This window comes from Salmo trutta, chromosome 35 (genome assembly GCF_901001165.1).
Source record: "Salmo trutta chromosome 35, fSalTru1.1, whole genome shotgun sequence".
In the NCBI taxonomy this organism is placed as follows: Eukaryota; Metazoa; Chordata; class Actinopteri; order Salmoniformes; family Salmonidae; genus Salmo; species Salmo trutta.
In genome coordinates, this window is record NC_042991.1 from 27361599 (window position 1) to 27382846 (window position 21248).

The 21248-nt window shown below is 48.6% G+C and overlaps 1 protein-coding gene across 4 annotated transcripts in view; it reads left to right on the forward strand.

The window, feature by feature from the left end:
* The window catches only part of LOC115174973 (AT-rich interactive domain-containing protein 1B), a 94484-nt gene that overhangs the window by 20873 nt on the left and 52363 nt on the right, over positions 1 to 21248 (forward strand). For 2 of the 4 annotated variants that reach the window (XM_029734050.1, XM_029734049.1), the window contains exon 4: positions 6197 to 6307. The exons of the other annotated variants lie outside the window; for them this stretch is intronic. In XM_029734050.1, the coding sequence (XP_029589910.1) occupies positions 6197 to 6307 (111 nt within the window). The remainder of the gene's footprint in view (positions 1 to 6196; positions 6308 to 21248) is intronic. 4 annotated transcript variants of the gene reach the window in all.

The window sequence follows — 21248 nt, forward strand, 5'->3', positions numbered from 1 at the left end:
CATACTGGTGTTCCTAAATAAAAAATAAAAAAGTCAGGTCGCACAGCGGGTAAAATGGGCGCACTGTGAAGAATTCCAAAATGAAAATCACTTGGCGCTGATTTGCTGGTGTTTTTACGGTCTTATGTCCCCCGCCCACACACTATTTTTGGCCTCCGAAAGCTAACTAAAATCACCAGTGGGCCACCAGTTGGGGATTCCTAACATAGGGAATGCATGCTGTGGTTGACTGCAGCCCGGCAGCTTGGCTGTCATGACTGGTCTCAGTGAAGAACGGTCTCCTGAAGGGAGCAGCCAGGGTCCAAGCCCCCCTCTGCATTTTACTGACACTATGAATGCCGCTCTCAGCTAAGATTGGAGGTCACGTTACGCTTGGCAGGAAGGATGATTTTGGCCTTAAAATCGGCTTTAAAGTAAAGAGTAGCTTTTCTCTCTCCGGCTCCGTTTGACTGGATAAAGGCTTGTAGTTAACGAGAAGAGATGTGAACCCGGTCAGGCAGCCCTTCCACTCTCATAGTCTGCGTCTCTATGGTAACAGCACACCCTTGCAGATTCCTGCAACTTGATGAGGGTTTTCTTCTGAAATGATTCACTAGAATTCATTGGTGATTAAGTGTCAGCGCCTATAAAAAAGATTGAGTCTGCTAGAGCTATTTACTGGGGGTATGTGAAATGACTAGCACTGAGACACTGGTTAGATGCAAATCTCTCTTAAAATAAGGAATGCAACTTTTTGAGGGCACACAACAATCATGATACGCGAAGTAGCCGTGATTACATAATGAACTGGTTTCTTGCAGACGCCGTGCGTATTCTTGAGCACCCAGCAGACTGTTGCTTTGGGGAATAATAGTAATAAAATGTACATTTTAACACACAGCTGTGCTGTTGCTGATACAGTCTAATGTATTTCCTGTTGACCTCCATCACATAGAGCCTGTCAGAGCTGATATGGTGCAACTCAAATGGCTCCCTATTCCCGACATGGTGCACTACTTTTGACTAGAGCCCTGTGTCCCATGATCAAAAGTAGTGCACTATATAGGGAATAGGGTGCCATTCGGGATTCGACCATATTCTCTGATGCTTTGTTGCCACTGGATGATTTGTTTAATTCCCTTACATCACGCATCCCTCGCCATACCTCGAACAAATTCGCTCTGAACATATTTCATTACTGTGTAGCCAAGCATTTCACAAGCAAAGGAAGTCTTTAATGTGTAAGCTATGTGTAATATCGCTGTTTGTCAGCCTGCCTGGCTGAGAGCTTGTACAACACTATGTATGCCTACATTGCACTGTGTGAACATCCTTAATGATCTGGAAGCGTTATTGAAGAATGGAAAAACAGACCCACTGAATTTCATTAGAAATGTTTTATTATTTGGGGTTTTGTTCTATAAGGCATGCAAACCCCAACTCCAATGTATCATCCGTCATGTGTATCAGCAGATGAAACCCATGTTCATCCCAATGTATGCACAACTCAAGTAGATACATCTGTTCCTTGGTGGGGTTGGCCTCTCGCTGGCTGCATACTTTCACTATGATTCGTTTCCTGTGTGTGGCCCTCCCAGACACACACACACACAGAGTACATGCCCCACTCCTCCTCTCTGGCCCTCCCTGCCTGTTGAGGGAAGTGGTCTTTATTGTGCCAGAGCAGCTGTTCCATATGACCGGCGTGTGAGCGAGTACGACAGCACTGATGGCATCCTCGGAGTGTAAACATTGGCCTGTGTCTGACCTGGCCGTGACCCAGCTATCACTGCACTCCACTTGAGTCAACCTGGCCAGCCCTGCTCAGTCTGTAAATATCTCACCAGGCTAACGGCCTAGTCTGTGTTTTCTCATTGCCTCATTTCAAACAGACTGATTCTCAGTGATCTGACTGGCCTCCGGAGTATTTGCTTACCTCAGGAAATGGTAGGCTCTCGTTTTGAGGAAATCCTACAAAATAAATGTAAGATTTAATGTCCGCTGAGTCACTGGGCTGCATGCCAGTTTATACTAATCTGTATGATTTATTTTATTTAACCTTTATTTAACTAGGCAAGTCAGTTAAGAACTAATTCTTATTTACAATGATGGCCTACCAAAAGGCAAAAGGCCTCCTGCGGGAACAGGGGCTGGGATTCAATATAAAAATATAGGACAAAACACACATTACGACAAGAGAGACAACACAACATAAAGACCTAAGACAACAACACAGCATGGTAGCAACACATGAAAACACAGCATGTTAACAACACATAATGACAACATGGTAGCAACACCAAACATGGTACAAACATTATTGGGCACAAAGGTCAACAAGGTAGAAACAACAATACATCACACACAGCAGCCACAACTGTCAGTAAGAGTGTCCATGATTGAGTCTTTGAATGAAGAGATTGAGATAAAACTGTCCTGTTTGAGTGTTTGTTGCAGCTCGTTCCAGTCTCTAGCTGCAGAACTGAAAAGAGGAGCGACCCAGGGATGTGTGTGCTTTGGGGACCTTTAACAGAACGTGACTGGCAGAACGGGTGTTGTATGTGGAGGATGAGGGCTGCAGTAGATATCTCAGATAGGGGGAGTGAGGCCTAAGAGGGTTTTACAAACAAGCATCAACCAGTGGGTCTTGCGACAGGTATACAGGAAGGACCAGTTTACAGAGGAGTATAGAGTGCAGTGATGTGTCCTATAAGGAGCATTGGTGGCAAATCTGATGGCCGAATGGTAAAGGACATCTAGCCGCTCGAGAGCACCCTTACCTGCCGATCTATAAATGACGTCTCCGTAATCTAGCATGGGTAGGATGGTCATCTGAATCAGGGTTAGTTTGGCAGCTGGGGTGAAAGAGGAGTGATAGAGGAAACCAAGTGTAGATTTAACTTTAGCCTGCAGCTTTGATTATGTGCTGAGAGAAGGACAGTGCATCGTAAACAGTACAAATCATCCATTCTCCACTCCATGTTTGAGCTCCTCGGATTAAAGGCAGTTGTTTGTCAGAGACTCCAGTACTTAACATTTTACTCCAGTATTTGCCAGTTTAACACAGTATCAGGTTATTTGTGGGTTTAAAGTCAGCATTTGTCTTTAGACATGCCCAGACCCAGTTACAGGCTAGGGGATAGTGTTACCACCACTCTCTGCCTGTTCTTTGAGAGGTGTGTGTGTGTCCTGTTTACTGACGCAGATGGAGAAGCACCTCATGGGGGGGGGGGGGCATTTTAAATGTCAGCACAAATGGATAAGTAAATTTCTGCTTCACTTCTCCTTCACCCTGCATCTCTCTCTCTGTCCTGTCCTCTCTCTCTCCTGTCCTCTCTCTCTCCTGTCCTCTCTCTCTCCTGTCCTCTCTCTCTCCTGTCCCCTCTCTCTCCTGTCCCCTCGCTGGCTCTCTCTCTCCTGTCCCCTCGCTGGCTCTCTCTCTCCTGTCCCCTCGCTGGCTCTCTCTCTCTCTCCTGTCCCCTCGCTGGCTCTCTCTCTCTCTCCTGTCCCCTCGCTGGCTCTCTCTCTCTCTCCTGTCCCCTCGCTGGCTCTCTCTCTCTCCTGTCCCCTCGCTGGCTCTCTCTCTCTCCTGTCCCCTCGCTGGCTCTCTCTCTCTCTCTCCTGTCCCCTCGCTGGCTCTCTCTCTCTCTCTCTCCTGTCCCCTCGCTGGCTCTCTCTCTCTCTCTCTCATTGGGGTCCCCTTCGCTGGGGGCTCTCTCTCCATCTCTCGTCTCCTGTCCCCTCGCTGGCTCTCTCTCTCTCTCTATCTCCTGTCCCCTCGCTGCTCTTCTCTCTCTCCTCTCTGTCCCCTCGCTGGCTCTCTCTCTCTCTCTCTCCTGTCCCTCGCTGGCTCTCTCTCATCTCTCTCTCTCCTGTCCCCTCGCGGCTCTCTCTCTCTCTCTCTCTCTCCTGTCCCCCGCTGGCTCTCTCTCTCTCTCTCTCTCCCTTTCCCCTCGCTGGCTCTCTCTCTCGCTCTCCTCTATCCTGTCCCCTCGCTGTGGCTGTGGTCTATCTCTCTCTTCTCTCTCTCCTGTGTACCCTAGTTGGCTCTCTCTCTCTCTCTTCATGTCCCCTCGCTGGTCTCGCTCTCTCTCTCCCCTCGCTGGATCTCTCTCTCTCTCTCCTGTCCCTCGCTGGCTCTCTCTCTCTCTCTCCTGTCCCCTCGCGCTCTCTCTCTCTCTCTCTCCTGTCCCCTCGCTGGCTCTCTCTCTCTCTCTCCTGTCCCCTCGCTGGCTCTCTCTCTCTCTCTCTCTCTCCTGTCCCCTCGCTGGCTCTCTCTCTCTCTCTCTCTCCTGTCCCTCGCTGGCTCTCTCTCTCTCTCTCTCTCTCCTGTCCCTCGCTGGCTCTCTCTCTCTCTCTCTCTCTCTCTGTCCCTCGCGCGCTCTCTCTCTCTCTCTCTCTCTCTCCTGTCCCCTCGCTGGCTCTCTCTCTCTCTCTCTCTCCTGTCCCCTCGCTGGCTCTCTCTCTCTCTTCTCTCTCCTGTCCCCTAGTGGCTCTCTTCTCTCTCTCTCTCCTCGTCCCCTCGCTGGCTCTCTCTCTCTCTCTCTCTCCTGTCCCCTCGCTGGCTCTCTCTCTCTCTCTCCTGTCCCTTCTCTCTCTCTCCTGTCCCTTCTCTCTCTCTCTCTCTCTCTCCTGTCCCTTCTCTCTCCTCTCTCTCTCCTGTCCCTCGCTGGCTCTCTCTCTCTCTATCTCTCGTCCCCTCGCTGGCTCTCTCTCTCTCTCTCTCCTGTCCCCTCGCTGGCTCTCTCTCTCTCTTCTCCCTGCCCCTCGCTGGCTCTCTCTCTCTCTCTCCTGTCCCCTCGCTGGCTCTCTCTCTCCTGTCCCCTCGCTGGCTCTCTCTCTCCTGTCCCCTCGCTGGCTCTCTCTCTCTCTCTCCTGTCCCCTCGCTGGCTCTCTCTCTCTCTCTCTCCTGTCCCCTCGCTGGCTCTCTCTCTCTCTCTCTGTCCCTCGCTGGCCTCTCTCCTCTCTCTCTCTCCTGTCCCTCGCTGGCCTCTCTCTCTCTCTCTTTCTCTCCCCTCGCTGGCTCTCTCTCTCCTCTCTCTCTCCTGTCCCTCGCTGGCTCTCTCTCTCTCTCTCCTTCTCGGTCCCTCGCGCTGGCTTCTCTCTCTCTCTCTCTCTCTCCTGTCCCCTCGCTGGCTCTCTCTCTCTCTCTCTCTCCTGTCCCCTCGCTGGCTCTCTCTCTCTCTCTCTCTCTCCTGTCCCTCGCTGGCTCTCTCTCTCTCTCTCTCTCCTGTCCCCTCGCTGGCTCTCTCTCTCTCTCTCCTGTCCCCTCGCTGGCTCTCTCTCTCTCTCTCCTCCTGTCCCCTCGCTGGCTCTCTCTCTCTCTCTCTCTCCTGTCCCCTCGCTGGCTCTCTCTCTCTCTCTCTCTCCTGTCCCTCGCTGGCTCTCTCTCTCTCTCTCTCCTGTCCCTCGCTGGCTCTCTCTCTCTCTCTCTCTCCTCTCCTCGCTTGGCTCTCTCTCTCTCTCTCTCTCCCTGTCCCCTCGCTGGCTCTCTCTCTCTCTCTCTCCTGTCCCCTCGCTGGCTCTCTCTCTCTCTCTCTCTCCTGTCCCCTCGCTGGCTCTCTCTCTCTCTCTCCTCCTGTCCCCCTCGCGCTGGCTCTCTCTCTCTCTCTCTCCTGTCCCCTCGCTGGCTCTCTCTCTCTCTCTCTCTCCTGTCCCCTCGCTGGCTCTCTCTCTCTCTCTCTCTCCGTCCTCCTCGCTGGCTCTCTCTCTCTCTCTCTCTCCTGTCCCCTCGCTGGCTCTCTCTCTCTCTCTCTCTCCTGTCCCCTCGCTGGCTCTCTCTCTCTCCTCTCTCTCCTGTTCCCTCTTCCCCCGCTGGCTCTCTCTCTCTCTCTCTCTCTCTCCTGTCCCCTCGCTGGCTCTCTCTCTCTCTCTCTCTCTCTCCTGTCCCCTCGCTGGCTCTCTCTCTCTCTCTCTCTCTCTCCTGTCCCCTCGCTGGCTCTCTCTCTCTCTCTCTCTCTCCTGTCCCCTCGCTGGCTCTCTCTCTCTCTCTCTCTCCTGTCCCCTCGCTGGCTCTCTCTCTCTCTCTCTCTCTCCTGTCCCCTCGCTGGCTCTCTCTCTCTCTCTCTCTCTCCTGTCCCCTCGCTGGCTCTCTCTCTCTCTCTCTCTCTCCTGTCCCCTCGCTGGCTCTCTCTCTCTCTCTCTCTCCTGTCCCCTCGCTGGCTCTCTCTCGCGCGCTCTCTCTCTCTGTGTGTTCTGTCCTTCTCTGTCTGTATAGGAGGTGTCACAGGAGGGCTCTGTCAACAGGGGCCAGTCTGCTATGACCCCTGGGAAGCCCAACCATGAGGAGATGGGCCTCAGCCAGCAGGACAGACCCTCCAGTCTTCCTGTAAGTCCACTTCACAGTTTCTGAGAAACACCAGCAAACACTGCACCACAAAATGTGCTGTAAGTCTACTTCACAGCCACTGGAAACGCATACTAAACAGCACTCAAACTGCACCACAAAATGTACTGAGGGAACTGCAACACACACATGCAGGGTTTTAGTTTACTTAATTGACTGCCTTCAATTCGAATTGAGCTCAACCCTGAGGCGCACACACTGCGTCAGCCTACCCATTTAAATATTTATTGCAGGGCAGGAGCCATGTCCTTAACACTTGTCAGGGCTGACATTACCTTTTGGGTCCTTGCCACTGCTTTAACAAGACCACAGGGCTTTAACTGGGACCACGGTGGGACTCAGACCCAGCACCATATTACCTGTAAAGTGCACTACTTTTGAAGGTTCCATCTGGTCAGAAGTAGTGCACTATGGAATATATGGTGCCATTTTGGGAGTCAGATCTTAACTATACTTCTCTTCAGACGACACCAAGGGATTGGTTTTCCAGATACAGATTAAGCCTAGTCCTGCACTATGTGGGGTGCCATTAGGGACTTGTCTGTAGTCGCTCTGGGCCAGTCTCCCACTAACACTGAGGGCTGGTTCTCTAGTCGCTCTGGATCAGTCTCCCACTAACACTGAGGGCTGGTTCTCTAGTCGCTCTGGATCAGTCTCCCACTAACACTGAGGGCTGGTTCTCTAGTCGCTCTGGATCAGTCTCCCACTAACACTGAGGGCTGGTTCTCTCTAGTCGCTCTGGGTCAGTCTCCCACTAACACTGAGGGCTGGTTCTCTAGTCGCTCTGGGTCAGTCTCCCACTAACACTGAGGGCTGGTTCTCTAGTCGTTCTGGGCCAGTCTTCCACTAACACTGAGGGCTGGTTCTCTCTAGTCGCTCTGGATCAGTCTCCCACTAACACTGAGGGCTGGTTCTCTAGTCGCTCTGGATCAGTCTCCCACTAACACTGAGGGCTGGTTCTCTCTAGTCGTTCTGGATCAGTCTCCCACTAACACTGAGGGCTGGTTCTCCATGGCTGTTGAGCTGACTTTGCCCACACAAACCCTTATTTAGGCTGCTGTCTTATTGAGGGTTGGAGAGAGAGAGGGTGCTGAAGGGCTCTCTTCAACCTTACTCCTCCTCTTTCCCTGCTACAGTCTCCTCTGTTCTGCCGTGTCTAAGTGCTCAACTGAGCCAGTCAGGGTGGGCCCACAGCTCTCTGAGCCAGTCAGGGTGGGCCCACAGCTCTCTGAGCCAGTCGGAGCTCTTTCTCGTTGCTCCCATGCACTTATTTTTCCTTCTGTTTGACTGTCCATTTCATAGTTACTGATACAGCGTTGTTTTGGCTGCACAGTCAACGGATGTGGACATGGCTGCATTTCGGTGGTTCTCTTGCACCACTAAGCGTGGCTACAATAGATTTTCCCTCCCTTTCCTCTCTCATGCTCCTGAGAGGGAGAAATCATTATGGAAGTCGACTTAAGAGTAATTGCCGGATATTATTTAGGCCAAGCGTGGCAGCCGAGATGTACGCACAGAATTTCAATGCTGGATTCGATTTCAAAGGGTAATTTGGATTGATTAGAGTGTGGAATCCTGTTTTGGTCTAGTGATTCTCTGGGGCAACATTCAGGCAGGGTTTAAAGATGCCGTTGTTCGATGTGCTATAGATAGACAGCATGGGATTCAATCTGTGATGATGGCATATTGCCAGCCAGCTGTTTAAAGATAATCAGTTAATTATGCATTTGTCTCACGTTGGAGTTCTTTCTTGTCCCTGGTGATGGTGTAAGTCATGCACTCTGTGCCTGATAAACCTGCATGTGTGTGTGGAAAGCTAGTGGGTTAGTTGTTGACTTGTAGACATTCTGTGTGGTCTGCAGCTTTGGAAGGACTTATGTCATCGGTTTTGCACATCGTCGTTAAACTAGACATCGGGCCGATACCAATGTTGGCATTTTTAGCTAATATCGACCGATTCTGATATGTTCACCGATATATCGTGCATCCCAATTATTTATTTTTTTACTTGGGTTCGCAGTTGCTTGCGTGCTCACAGGTAGTATTACGGTAATAATCTACAGGGAACTTTCTAACCCTGTCCACACTTTCATATTTATCTCTGACAACCACAGGTAATTGTGTTGAAACGTCTGTGTAGACCAGACCTGCATGCTGGTGAAGAGGGCCTCTATACTTCCAATGCTACTGCCGAGTCCTCTCATTGGGCCGAGTCCTCTCATTGGGCCGAGTCCTCTCATTGGGCCGAGTCCTAATCAGATATAGCAGTCATCCCACCCTCAGGGTATGTAATGTCAATAAGTGTAGTGTGGTTCACCCTCACCACCCTCCCCTCTGCCGCTCTCCCCCTCTGCCACTGGTGTTGCCATGGCAATGGGGCTGAGGAAACCGCCTCCTCAGAAATATGCATATTCTAGCAACTGATTATGTCCACATTCTACTAATGGAACGTATTCTTGTTACCCCCCCCCCACAGATTCACTTGTTTAGATTTGAGTATTGTCAATTGAGCCCGAATGTGGTGCGTCATGTAGAATGAGGCCAGTGTATTTTAGCAATACATTTTATTTTCACCACATTCTAGTTTTCTTACTGCTATTAATACGATTTTGCGTCAATATTCCCAGTGGAAGTCTGTGATTGGGTGCTTCTGCCGTTTTGGACACGATGGAACATGATTGGTTATTAGAGTTCAGTCAGTTTTTTGTTTTCAAGTGTCACACATTTTAATTGAATTCCTGTGAAATGTGACATGATATTTAACTCTCTCGGGAACCGGCATTTCATCTTTGTTTTCTTTTCAAGCCGTAATCAAATCCGCTTCGTCTTTCCCCGGCGCCATTGTAAACAGGCCAAGCTGGATGCTCAATCAGGATTCAGGAGGGAGGCAGCGAGGCTTTGATCAGTGCCCGTAAATCTTTTTGGAGTACACGAAGCCCCCCCATTTGAGACGCAGACTGCCTCACAGAGACATGGCTTCCCTTAAAACAGTGTTAATGCCCCCCCCCCCCCCCCCCCCCCCCCCCCCCCCCCCCCCCCCCCATTTGAGACGCAGACTGCCTCACAGAGACATGGCTTCCCTTAAAACAGTGTTAATGCCCCCCCCCCCATTTGAGACGCAGACTGCCTCACAGAGACGTGGCTTCCCTTAAAACAGTGTTAATGCCCCCCCCCCCCCCATTTGAGACGCAGACTGCCTCACAGAGACATGGCTTCCCTTAAAACAGTGTTAATGCCCCCCCCCCCCCCCCCCAATTTGAGACGCAGACTGCCTCACAGAGACATGGCTTCCCTTAAAACAGTGTTAATGCCCCCCCCCCCCCCATTTGAGACGCAGACTGCCTCACAGAGACATGGCTTCCCTTAAAACAACATTATTATTTTTTCTTCCTGTAAATATACGATGAAAGACAGCTTGAGTGTGGTTGCTTCAAAGCTCAGGGTGGTTGAAAAAATAGGTTTTGTGGTGTTTACTCAATTCTGCCTAAGCTACACCTTTCAAATATTTTCCAAAAAATGATTTTCCATACATCGCAAAGCAAGTGTGTGTGAACATCAACAGTGTTGGTATGTATGCCCATTGCCCAAGTTCACTAAATGATTTCCCAGCACTGTTTCACAGGAGAGGCTGGAGTGGAGTCAGGGGGGTGTTTGGTCCTCCGTAGTTAAACTACATGGTATCTTACAACCATCCAGGCCTTTCTGTAGCTGGACGCTGTATCAGAGATGGCCTGTGTCAAATACCACACTATTCAAATCTAATGTTATTTGTCACATGCGCCGAATACAACAGGTGTAGGTAGACCTTACAGTGAAATGCTTACTTACAAGCCCTTAACCAACAATGCAGTTTTAAGGAGAAAAAAAAAGTTCTAAAGTATTTACTCAAATAAATTGTAAAAAAAAATAATGCATCACATCACAACAATATGGGCCTGGTCAAAAGTAGTGTACTACATGGGGAATAGGGTTCCATTGGAGGCCTAAATCAGAGATGGTGAGCACTACACCCCACTGCAGATCCTCCACACTCCTCCAAAGACGGAGTAGTCTCCTGACACACACAGCCTTCCGCTACTCCATTGAGGACAGCTGAAGGGCCTGGCTTTAGCTGAATGTTGTTGCAGGTGGCAGGCAGCTCTCTCTAAGCTGGGAGGTTTGGTTTCTTGCCTTTTGCAGCAGAAAGCCCAGATTTGCGTTGTAATCTTGTGTCCTGATGCCTGTGTTATTAGAACAGCTCCTACGCAGTGCTGCTCTGGGCTTTCTCACACACACACACACACACACACACACACACACACACACACGGCAGGCTTTCAGACCCCACCATGTGATTGGCACCAAGCTGGAGCGCTGGACCGCCAGGCCTCGTGTGTGTTTGTCATAGTAGTGTGTGAGTTTTTCCAGTATAACCCTGAGTGTTTCACAGCCCCAGAATGTTTTTTTCTACCTCTCAATGCTCTGTCTTTTTTATTTAATTGATTTATTTAACTAGGAACCAATTCTTATTTACAATGACGGCCTAGGCACAGTGGGTTAACTTCCTTGTTCAGGGGCAGAACAACAGATTTTTACCTTGTCAGCTCGGGGATTCGATCTAGCAACCTTTCGGTTACTGGCCCAATGTTCTTGGCTACCTGCCGCCCCACGTGTCTTGCATGTGATAACAGGCAGGGCATGAAGCATTTACAGTCAGAAATGGAGCTGGAACTGTTTTGGTTGAGGTGCTCACCTAACAAGAGAATTCAGTGTGTTTCCATCAGTGACCATGATGGAATAGATATGCCATAATAGCCCAGATCTTTTGGATATATAGCAGATTGGAGCCAACAGAGCTGTGTAGTGGATCTAGCCCATAAGCAGAGTTATGACCGGTAATATAAGGTTGATTTATGACGTGATGTAAGTGTCACATGGGTGAACTGCAATTTAATACTGGTATAACATATGTATAAATCTGAAACACTGACCATTAAATGGAACACATTTATAGGCAGAGAATGTGTGTAATTTTGGCTAGATGGTCGTGTCTATATGGCCACTACACATGGCTGCTTCAGTGATAAACCAATGAAATTTTGCTCTACCAACCAATAACAACCTGACTTTTGTTTCAAGAAAAATTCCTAGTCTGCCACAAAACTCATGATGAATCATTATGGTTCATTGATTCACCAGTGGTGTTTAAGTATGAACCAATGGTGGAAGAAATGTGTGGAAACGGCTACTGGCTCTATGGGAAAAGGCTGAGAGGCTGGATGGATCTTAGTAAATTACTCCTGTCTGTGTCCCAGATGTCACCCTATTCCCTATAAAGTGCACTACTTTTGACCAGCGCCTTATGGGTAGTGCACTAAATAGGGATTAGGGTATCATTTGGGAGGCACACTCTGTTTCTCTCTGTTTTTATAGACCTGAAGGCAAGCAGCAGAAGCCACAAATCCCAGGGTGTCTGCAGCTCCTTTAAAGGTTTAGTCTTAAATACATTTATCTGATTTAAAGGCCTTAAGTCTTAAAATGTTTTAAATTCAGTTTTCAAAGGTCTTAAAAAATGTTAGATGACTACAGTGTTTCCGTTATATTGTGCCGCTGCTAAATTGTTGCCACCATGGGAAAAAATGATTTCGTTTTTTTAAACATCAGATAATACTAGAGACGCACTTTCAAGATGTCAAGGAGCGTTCCAACTGCGTTCCCAGCCGCGCGTCTGGGGGGTGGGGGGCGTTCCCAGCCGCGCGTCTGGGGGGTGGGGGGCGTTCCCAGCCGCGCGTCTGGGGGGTGGAGGGCGTTCCCAGCCGCGCGTCTGGGGGGGGCGTTCCCAGCCGCGCGTCTGGGGGGGGCGTTCCCAGCCGCGCGTCTGGGGGGGGGCGTTCCCAGCCGCGCGTCTGGGGGGGGCGTTCCCAGCCGCGCGTCTGGGGGGGGGGGGGCGTTCCCAGCCGCGCGGTCTGGGGGGGGGGGGGCGTTCCCAGCCGCGCGTCTGGGGGGGGGGGGGGCGTTCCCAGCCGCGCGTCTGGGGGGGGGGGGGCGTTCCCAGCCGCGCGTCTGGGGGGGGGGGGGCGTTCCCAGCCGCGCGTCTGGGGGGGGGGGGGGGGGCGTTCCCAGCCGCGCGTCTGGGGGGGGGGGGCGTTCCCAGCCGCGCGGTTGGCGGGAGCTCTGTGTGCAGGGTGTGCAATTGGGGTCGTTGAGAGAGGAGAGTGCAAGGTAGCCTAGACAACTTTCTAGATAACATAACTAACTGGAGCTGGGACGTCGTTGCCCTCCTCTTACCGAAGCAACAGGCTTATGTCAGTGATCAGACTACACAATGCCCCACCCAGTAGACTGATTTCTGGGTTCTTAAACCATTATTTGGTCCACAGTAATGTGCATTTACCTGCTTCCTACAATTAAAGTTTAGAATGTTATTTTATTTGGATCCCCATTAGCCGACGCCAATGGCGACAGCTAGTCTTACTGGGGCCCGACACAAAACGAAAATGGCATTACAGATAAAACTTTACAATTGACATACATTTAAAAACATGAACATGTAATCTGTGTGACAGTATCTGCCCTGTTTCTCTGCTGGCTCTCACTCCCTCCTCTTTGTACACGGTGTGAAGAGAGAGATGCATACTGACAGACTCTGTTTTTAGAACAACTGCTGTTGTTAAAAAGAGGAGTCTCAGCTTTGTGAGTGTAACCATTATTTCTCAATTGTCAATATAGAGGAAATAACACCACTTTACAAATGAACTATGTCATTGAGATGACAGTGAGTACAGTAAGTAGCCTAGTGGTTTGAGAGTTGGGCCAGTAACCGAAAGGTTGCTGGATCGAATCCCTGGGCTGACAAGGTAAAAATCTGGCATTCTGCCCCTGAACAAGGCAGTTAATCCATTGTTCCTAGGCCATCAATGTAAATAAGACTTTGTTCTTAACCGACTTGCCTAGTTAAATGGAAAAATATAGGCCTACCAATGGCATGACTATATAGCATCAGATAGTTGACAATCTAGCTAATGTGTTTTGTTGCATAGCCTAGGCCAATGTGCACAAAAAAAATGCAGGCAAATTAATCTCTAAAGAGACAAAAATATTTCTGGTTCCTTTTTGACATGTTGCACATCAAAATATCCATTATGCATTCCCTGTCTTACTTGGCTCTGGAAAAAGTCCGTCTAGAGCCCTCCCGCTTAGCTATCTTGTGAAGTACAGTTTTGCCATTTGATACCAGATTCACTGAATGAGGTAATTATTTCATTAGAACGGTTGGTTATAGGCTAATGTTCTAATGTTGGATTATAAACTGGGTGGTTCGAGCCCTGAATGGTCATTGGCTGACAGCCGTGGTATATCAGACCGTGTATCACGTGTATGACACGTTTATAATAGCAATAAGGCACCTCGGGGGTTTGTGGTACATGGCCAATATACTACGGCTAAGGGCTGTATCCAGGCACTCCGCGTTGCGTCGTGGATAAGAACAGTGTTTAGCCGTGGTATATTGGCCATAACCCCCTCCGTGCCTTATTGCTTAAATAGAATCATCTTCTACTTCCGGCGCCGACAGAGATGGCTGCCTCGCTTCGCGTTCCTAGGAAACTATGCAGTATTTTGTTTTTTTATGTGTTATTTCTTACATTGTTACTCCAGGAAATCTTAAGTCTTATTACATACAGCCGGGAGGAACTATTGGATATAAGAGCAACGTCAACTCACCAACATTAAGACCAGGAATACGACTTTCCCGAAGCGGATCCTCTGTTTGGACCACCATCCAGGACAATGGATCAGATCCCAGCCGGCGACTCAAAACAACGGCGCCGTAGAAGAAGGGGCAGACGGAGCGGTCTTCTAGTCAGGCTCCATAGATGGGCACATCGCGCACCGCTCCCGAGCATACCACTCACCAATGTCCAGTCTCTTGACAACTAGGTAGACGAAATCCGAGCAAGGGTTGCCTTCCAGAGAGACATCCGAGACTGTAACGTTCTTTGTTTCACAGAAACATGGCTCACTTGAGACATGCTATCTGAGTCGGTACAGCCAGCTGGTTTCTTCACGCATCGCGCCGACAGAAACAAGCATCTCTCTGGTAAGAAGAAGGGCGGGGGTGTATGCCTTATGATTAACGAGACGTGGTGTGATCATAACAATATACAGGAACTCAAGTCCTTTTGTTCACCTGACTTAGAATTCCTCACAATCAAATGCCGACCGCATTATCTACCAAGAGCATTCTCTTCGATCATAATCGCAGTCGTGTATACCCCCCAAGCAGATACATCGACGGCCCTGAAATAACTTCATTGGACTAAACTGGAAACCACATATCCTGAGGCTGCATTTATTGTAGCCGGGGATTTTAGGCTAATCTGAAAACAAGGCTTCCCACATTCTATCAGCATATCGATTGTGCTACCAGGGGCAAAACCCTGGATCATTGTAATTCTAACTTCCGCGGCGCAAATAAGGCCCTCCCTTCGGAAAAGCTGACCACGACTCAATTTTGTTGCTCCCAGCCTATAGACAGAAACTAAAACAGGAAGCTCCCGCCCTCAGGTCTGTTCAATGCTGGTCCGACCAATCGGATTCCACGCTTCAAGATTGCTTCGATCACGTGGACTGGGATATGTTCCGCATTGCGTCGAACAACAACATTGACGAATACGCTGATTCGGTGTGCGAGTTCATTAACAAGTGCATCGGTGATGTTGTACCAACATTAAAACATTATTAAAACACTATTAAAACCTTCCCCAACCAGAAACCGTGGATTGATGGCAGCATTCGCACAAAACTGAACGCGCAAACCACTGCTTTTAATCAGGGCAAGGTGACTGGAAACATGACCGAATACAAACAGTGTAGCTATTCCCTCTGCAAGGCAATCAAACAAGCTAAGCGTCAGTATAGAGACAAAGTGGAGTCGCAATTCAACGGCTCAGACACGAGTGGTATGTGGCAGGGTCTACAGTCAATCACGGACTACAAAAGAAAAATCAGCCTCGTCGCGGATCACGATGCTTTGCTCCCAGACAGACTGAACAACTTTTTGCTCGCTTTGAGGACAATACAGTGCCACTGACACGGCCCGCTACCAAAACCTGCGGGCTCTCCTTCACTGTAGCCAACGTGAGTAAAACATTTAAGCGTGTTAACCCTCGCAAGGCTGCAGGCCCAGACGGCATCCCTAGCCGTGTCCTCAGAGCCTACGCAGACCAGCTGGCTGGTGTGTTTACAGACATATTCAATCAATCCCTATCCCAGTCTGCTGTGCCCACATGCTTCAAGATGGCCACCATTGTTCCTGTTCCCAAGAAAGCTAAGGTAACTGAGCTAAATGACTAGCACTCACTTCCGTCATCATGAAGTGCTTTGAGAGACTAGTCAAGGACCATATCACCTCCACCCTACCTGACACCCTAGACCCACTCCAATTTGCTTACCTCCACAATAGGTCCACAGACGACGCAATCGCCATCACACTGCACACTACCCTAACCCATCTGGGCAAGAGGAATACCTATGTAAGAATGCTGTTCATCGATTACAGCTCAGCATTTAACACCATTACCCTCCAAACTCGTCATTAAGCTCGAGACATTGGGTCTCGACCCCGCCCTGTGCAACTGGGTTCTGGACTTCCTGACGGGCCACCCCCAGGTGGTGAGGGTAGGTAACATCTCCACCCCGCTGATCCTCAACACTGGGGCCCCACAAGGGTGCGTTCTCAGCCCTCTACTGTACTCCCTGTTCACCCATGACTGCGTGGCCATGCACGCATCCAACTCAATCATCAAGTTTGCAGACGACACTACAGTGGTAGGCTTAATTACCAACAACGACGAGACGGCCTACAGGGAGGAGGTGAGGGCCCTTGGAGTGTGGTGTCAGGAAAATAACCTCACACTCAATGTCAACAAAACAAAGAAGATGATCGTGGACTTTAGGAAACAGCAGAGGGAGCAGCCCCCTATCCACATCAACGGGACAGTAGTGGAGAAGGTGGAACATTTTAAGTTCCTCGGCGTACACATCATGGACAAACTGAAATGGTCCACCCACACAGACAGCATGGTGAAGAAGGCGCAGCAGCGCCTCTTTAACCTCAGGAGGCTGAAGAAATTCGGCTTGTCACCAAAAACACTCACAAACTTTTACAGATGCACAATCGAGAGCATCCTGTTGGGCTGTATCACTGCCTGGTATGGCAGCTGCTCCGCCCATAACCGGAAGGCTCTCCAGAGGGTAGTGAGGTCTGCACAACGCATCACCGGGGCAAACTACCTGCCCTCCAGGACACCTACACCACCCGATGTCACAGGAAGGCCAAAAAGATCATCAAGGACAACAACCACCCGAGCCACTGCCTGTTCACCCCGCAATCATCCAGAAGGTGAGGTCAGTACAGGTGCATCAAAGTGGGGACCGAGAGACTGAAAAACAGCTTCTATCTCAAGGCCATCAGACTGTTAAATAGTCATCACTAACATTGAGTGGCTGCTGCCTACATACAGACTCAACTCCACCCACTTTAATAATGGTAAAAGTCAACAAACAGATTACCGACTATTTTGAATCCCACCGCACCCTCTCCGCTATGCAATCTGGTTTCAGAGCTGGTCATGGGTGCACCTCAGCCACGCTCAAGGTCCTAAACGACATCGTAACCGCCATCGATAAGAAACATTACTGTGCTGCCGTATTCATTGACCTGGCCAAAGCTTTTGACTCTGTTAATCACCACATCCTCATCGGCAGACTTAGTAGCCTTGGTTTCTCAAACGATTGCGTCGCCTGGTTCACCAACTACTTCTCTGACAGAGTTCAGTGTGTCAAATCGGAGGGCCTACTGTCTGGACCTCTGGCAGTCTCTATGGGGGTACCACAGGGTTCAATTCTTGGGCCAACTCTTTTCTCTGTATACATAAATGATGTCGCTCTTGCTGCTGGTGAATCTCTGATCCACCTCTACGCAGACGACACCATTCTGTATACTTCTGGCCCTTCTTTGGACACTGTGTTAACAACCCTCCAGACGAGCTTCAATGCCATTCAACTCTCCTTCCGTGGTCTCCAACTGCTCCTAAACACAAGTAAAACTAAATGCATGCTCTTCAACCGATCGCTGCCTGCACCTGCCCGCCCATCCAGCATAACTTCTCTGGACGGTTCTAACTTAGAATTTGTGGACAACTACAAATACCTAGGTGTCTGGTTAGACTGTAAACTCTCCTTCCAGACTCACATCAATCATCTCCAATCCAAAGTGAAATCTAGAATTGGCTTCCTATTTCGCAACAAAGCATCCTTCACTCATGCTGCCAAACATACCCTCGTAAAACTGACCATCCTACCAATCCTCGACTTCGGCGATGTCATTTACAAAATAGCCTCCAATACCCTACTCAACAAGCTGGATGCAGTCTATCACAGTGCCATCCGTTTTGTCACCAAAGCCCCATATACAACCCACCACTGCGACCTGTATGCTCTCGTTGGCTGGCCTTCACTTCATCATCGTCGCCAAACACATTGGCTCCAGGTCATCTACAAGACCCTGCTAGGTAAAGTCCCCCCTTATCTCCGCTCACTGGTCACCATAGCAGCACCCACCTGTAGCACGCGCTCCAGCAGGTATATCTCTCTGGTCACCCCTAAAGCCAACTCCTCCTTTGGTCGTCTCTCCTTCCAGTTCTCAGCTGCCAATGATTGGAACGAACTACAAAAATCTCTAAAACTGGAAACACTTATCTCCCTCACTAGCTTTAAGCACCAGCTGTCAGAGCAGCTCACAGATCTCTGCACCTGTACATAGCCCATCTTTAATTGAGCCCAAACTACTACCTTTTCCCCTACTGTATTTATTTATTTTATTTATTTTGCTCCTTTGCACCATATTATTTATATTTTAACTTTTAACTTTCTTCAAACTACAAATCTACCATTCCAGTGTTTTTTCTTGCCATACTTTATTTACTTTGCCACCATGGCATTTTTTTGCCTTTACCTCCATTATCTCACATCATTTGCTCACATTGTATATAGTCTTATTTTTTTCTTCTGCATCATTGATTGTATGTTGTTTTACTCCATGTGTAACTCTGTGTTTTTGTATGTTGTCGAACTGCTTTGCTTTATCTTGGCCAGGTCGCAATTGTAAATGAGAACTTGTTCTCAACTTGCCTACCTGGTTAAATAAAGGTGAAATAAATAAAAATAAAATGTAATCAATGTATCACTAGCCACTTTATATTATATAATGTTTACTTATCCTACATTACTCATCTCTTATGTATATACTGTACGCTATCCCATCTACTGCATCTTGCCATCTTGATGTAATTAAATGTATCACTAACCACTAACCAATGTCACTTCATATAATGTTTTCATACCCTGCATTGCTCATCTCATATGTATATACTGTACTCTATACCATCTACTGCATCTTGCCTATGCCGTTCGGCCATCACTCATTTATATATTTTTATGTACATATACACACACAAGTGTAAAGGAATTAATATGAATAAGGTAGTTGTTGTGAAATTAGGTTAGATTACTTGTTAGATATTACTGCATGGTCGGAACTAGAAGCACAAGCATTTCGCTATACTTGCATTAACACCTGCTAACCATGTGTATGTGACCAATACATTTGATTTGATTTGAATACCTCCAGGAGAGTTACTGGGTGTGGAGACTTTAGTTCCATCCCTACTCTAACACACCAGACCTCAACAGGACCTTGTTAAAGGAAAGGTTCAGCCATTTTGATGTTATATTTTTTTTGGTGCATTTCTGAGTGATGATCTATCAATTCCTGGTGTTCAAGCAGGCAGAAATGCAGTATGATGTAGCACTGTGTTAGTCTCTCACTACACTGGGAGTTAATAGGAATATAACTTTTAGACGGTGAAACCGTTGATCATATATGTCAGATTTCAATACTGTCGATGTCAACTTGGGAGGATGTCTTTTCTCGAATGAGCCATTGATCATATTTTTGGGATATTCCTACCTGGGGAAGTTTAGTTGAACTGAGGGTCTAGCACATTCCTCCTGTTTGTCTGCCTCTTTAGTCCAGGGTGCTGTTGCCAGAGATATTATAGAAAGGAGATGGGAATGCAATGAATGAAGGAACATATAATGCCCCACCCAGCAGACTGTTGACCAATCGCATTCACGGTTTCATGCTGCGTCACGCGGTTGCTAAGCTAATCGTCACGCAATCCCTTCTATAAGTCAGTGTACATGTGGAGAAACGTGCCTATTTTCCTCAAGTACGTTATGCCACGATTCCAAAGCTATACGGTACTACAGATGGCAAGTTAATTATCTCACATCTTGGAAAAGATTTGTTATGTTGTACTTCTTGTTGATGAAATTTGTGCTAATGTTGGGTTTTGGGGCTAGCGCCCAATGGACTCCCATTCACCCCTTGAAGGAGAGCGCTCCTTGTCCCAAAATGCCCCCCGCGGCCCATTGAGACAGCATGGGCAACGTTTCCCATCTCTTCAAAAGTATATCTGCCATCGTGAATGTTAGACTCCACTTAAGCCCTGGTATCATATAAACACACGTAAAATATGAAACTATTTGTAGAATTGCAGTAAATGTGCTTTTTAAACTGCTCCACCAACCACAGGGGTGTGAACGAGGGCTCGCCAAGTCTGGGTTTGTTACTACACCTCTAATTGGCAATATCTATCTGGAAGTTTTGCCGCCTAGGAAATTGTGTGACTGGACCTTCTCAAATAGTACTTGAGTACCCCTGCTTTATGGGAAATAATGATTATTTCTCATCTACTGTATGAGAGGCATTCTGAATGATCTATTCTCTGGCTGTGTCCCAAATGGCCTCCAGTTCCCTAAATAGTACCTATGGGCCCTGGTCAAAAGTAACTCACTATATAGGGAATATGGTGCCATTTAGGACACACACGATATGAAACGATGTCTCCTCAGCTGGCCCAGAAAGAGGAACTCTACTGACCAGGCTGATTATGGAAGAGAACAGTACTGAGACTGGTGACGCACACAGCCCTCTAATCTCATCTACCCACCCAGCATGATCTCTCACTCACTCACTCACTCAGTCACTAGGTGTTTTTGTTGATGCATTGCTCTTTTACACCCCCGTATCCTCCATGTTTTCATCTTTGTTTTTCTCTCTCCCTCCTGTGTTCTGCGGCTCACTCCTACTGTAAACACTCTTAGCCTTGCCATTTGTGATCCCCGTGCAGCTAGGATGCTGATCTTTCTCCAGATCGTTTCAGCCCCGTTCATTTCTCCTGAATCACAATTACCGTCCTGTAAACAAACAGCCAGTGTTCCTGTCTCTCCTCGGCCTCTTCACCGGTCATTTACACTGTACAGGCAGTCGCCTAGCCACGCTAACCCTTATATGGGTGCTAGCTAGGTAGTGCTGTATATCAACAGCTATTGTCAGTCAATCCAGTAGGGGTTGGAAGCTATGGTGAGCTCTGATTGGTCACTTGTGTCGCGAATTTGAATAAAGATCAGCTTTCCAGAACTTAAGTCCCGCCCTGTTCAGCTCCCTGGCCAATGCTCGCGTCGCTTAAAGGTACCCCCACTCTGCTTCTCTGGCTTTTCCTTCCATTGAAAGGGAATGGCTTCCAACGTTTCACCGCACGGTGCCTCTTCCTGGTGTAAACCTCCGTCTCCTCCATTCACTTCTATAGCCCTGACCCCAGATCAGTGATGGCTGTGAATGAGCCCTTTATCACTGATGCTGCTCACAGCCATTCCAGTTCCATTTGAGAAGCCGTGTGAGCCTGTCATAAGGCCTGTCATAAGGCCTGTCATTAGGGTCCTGTATTCTCAGGCAGCCAGGTGTTCCCTATGGGTCCCAGACAGAATGGGCTCCTCTCGGCTTCTGCCTTCATCCCAAATGGCACCGTATTCCCTTTTA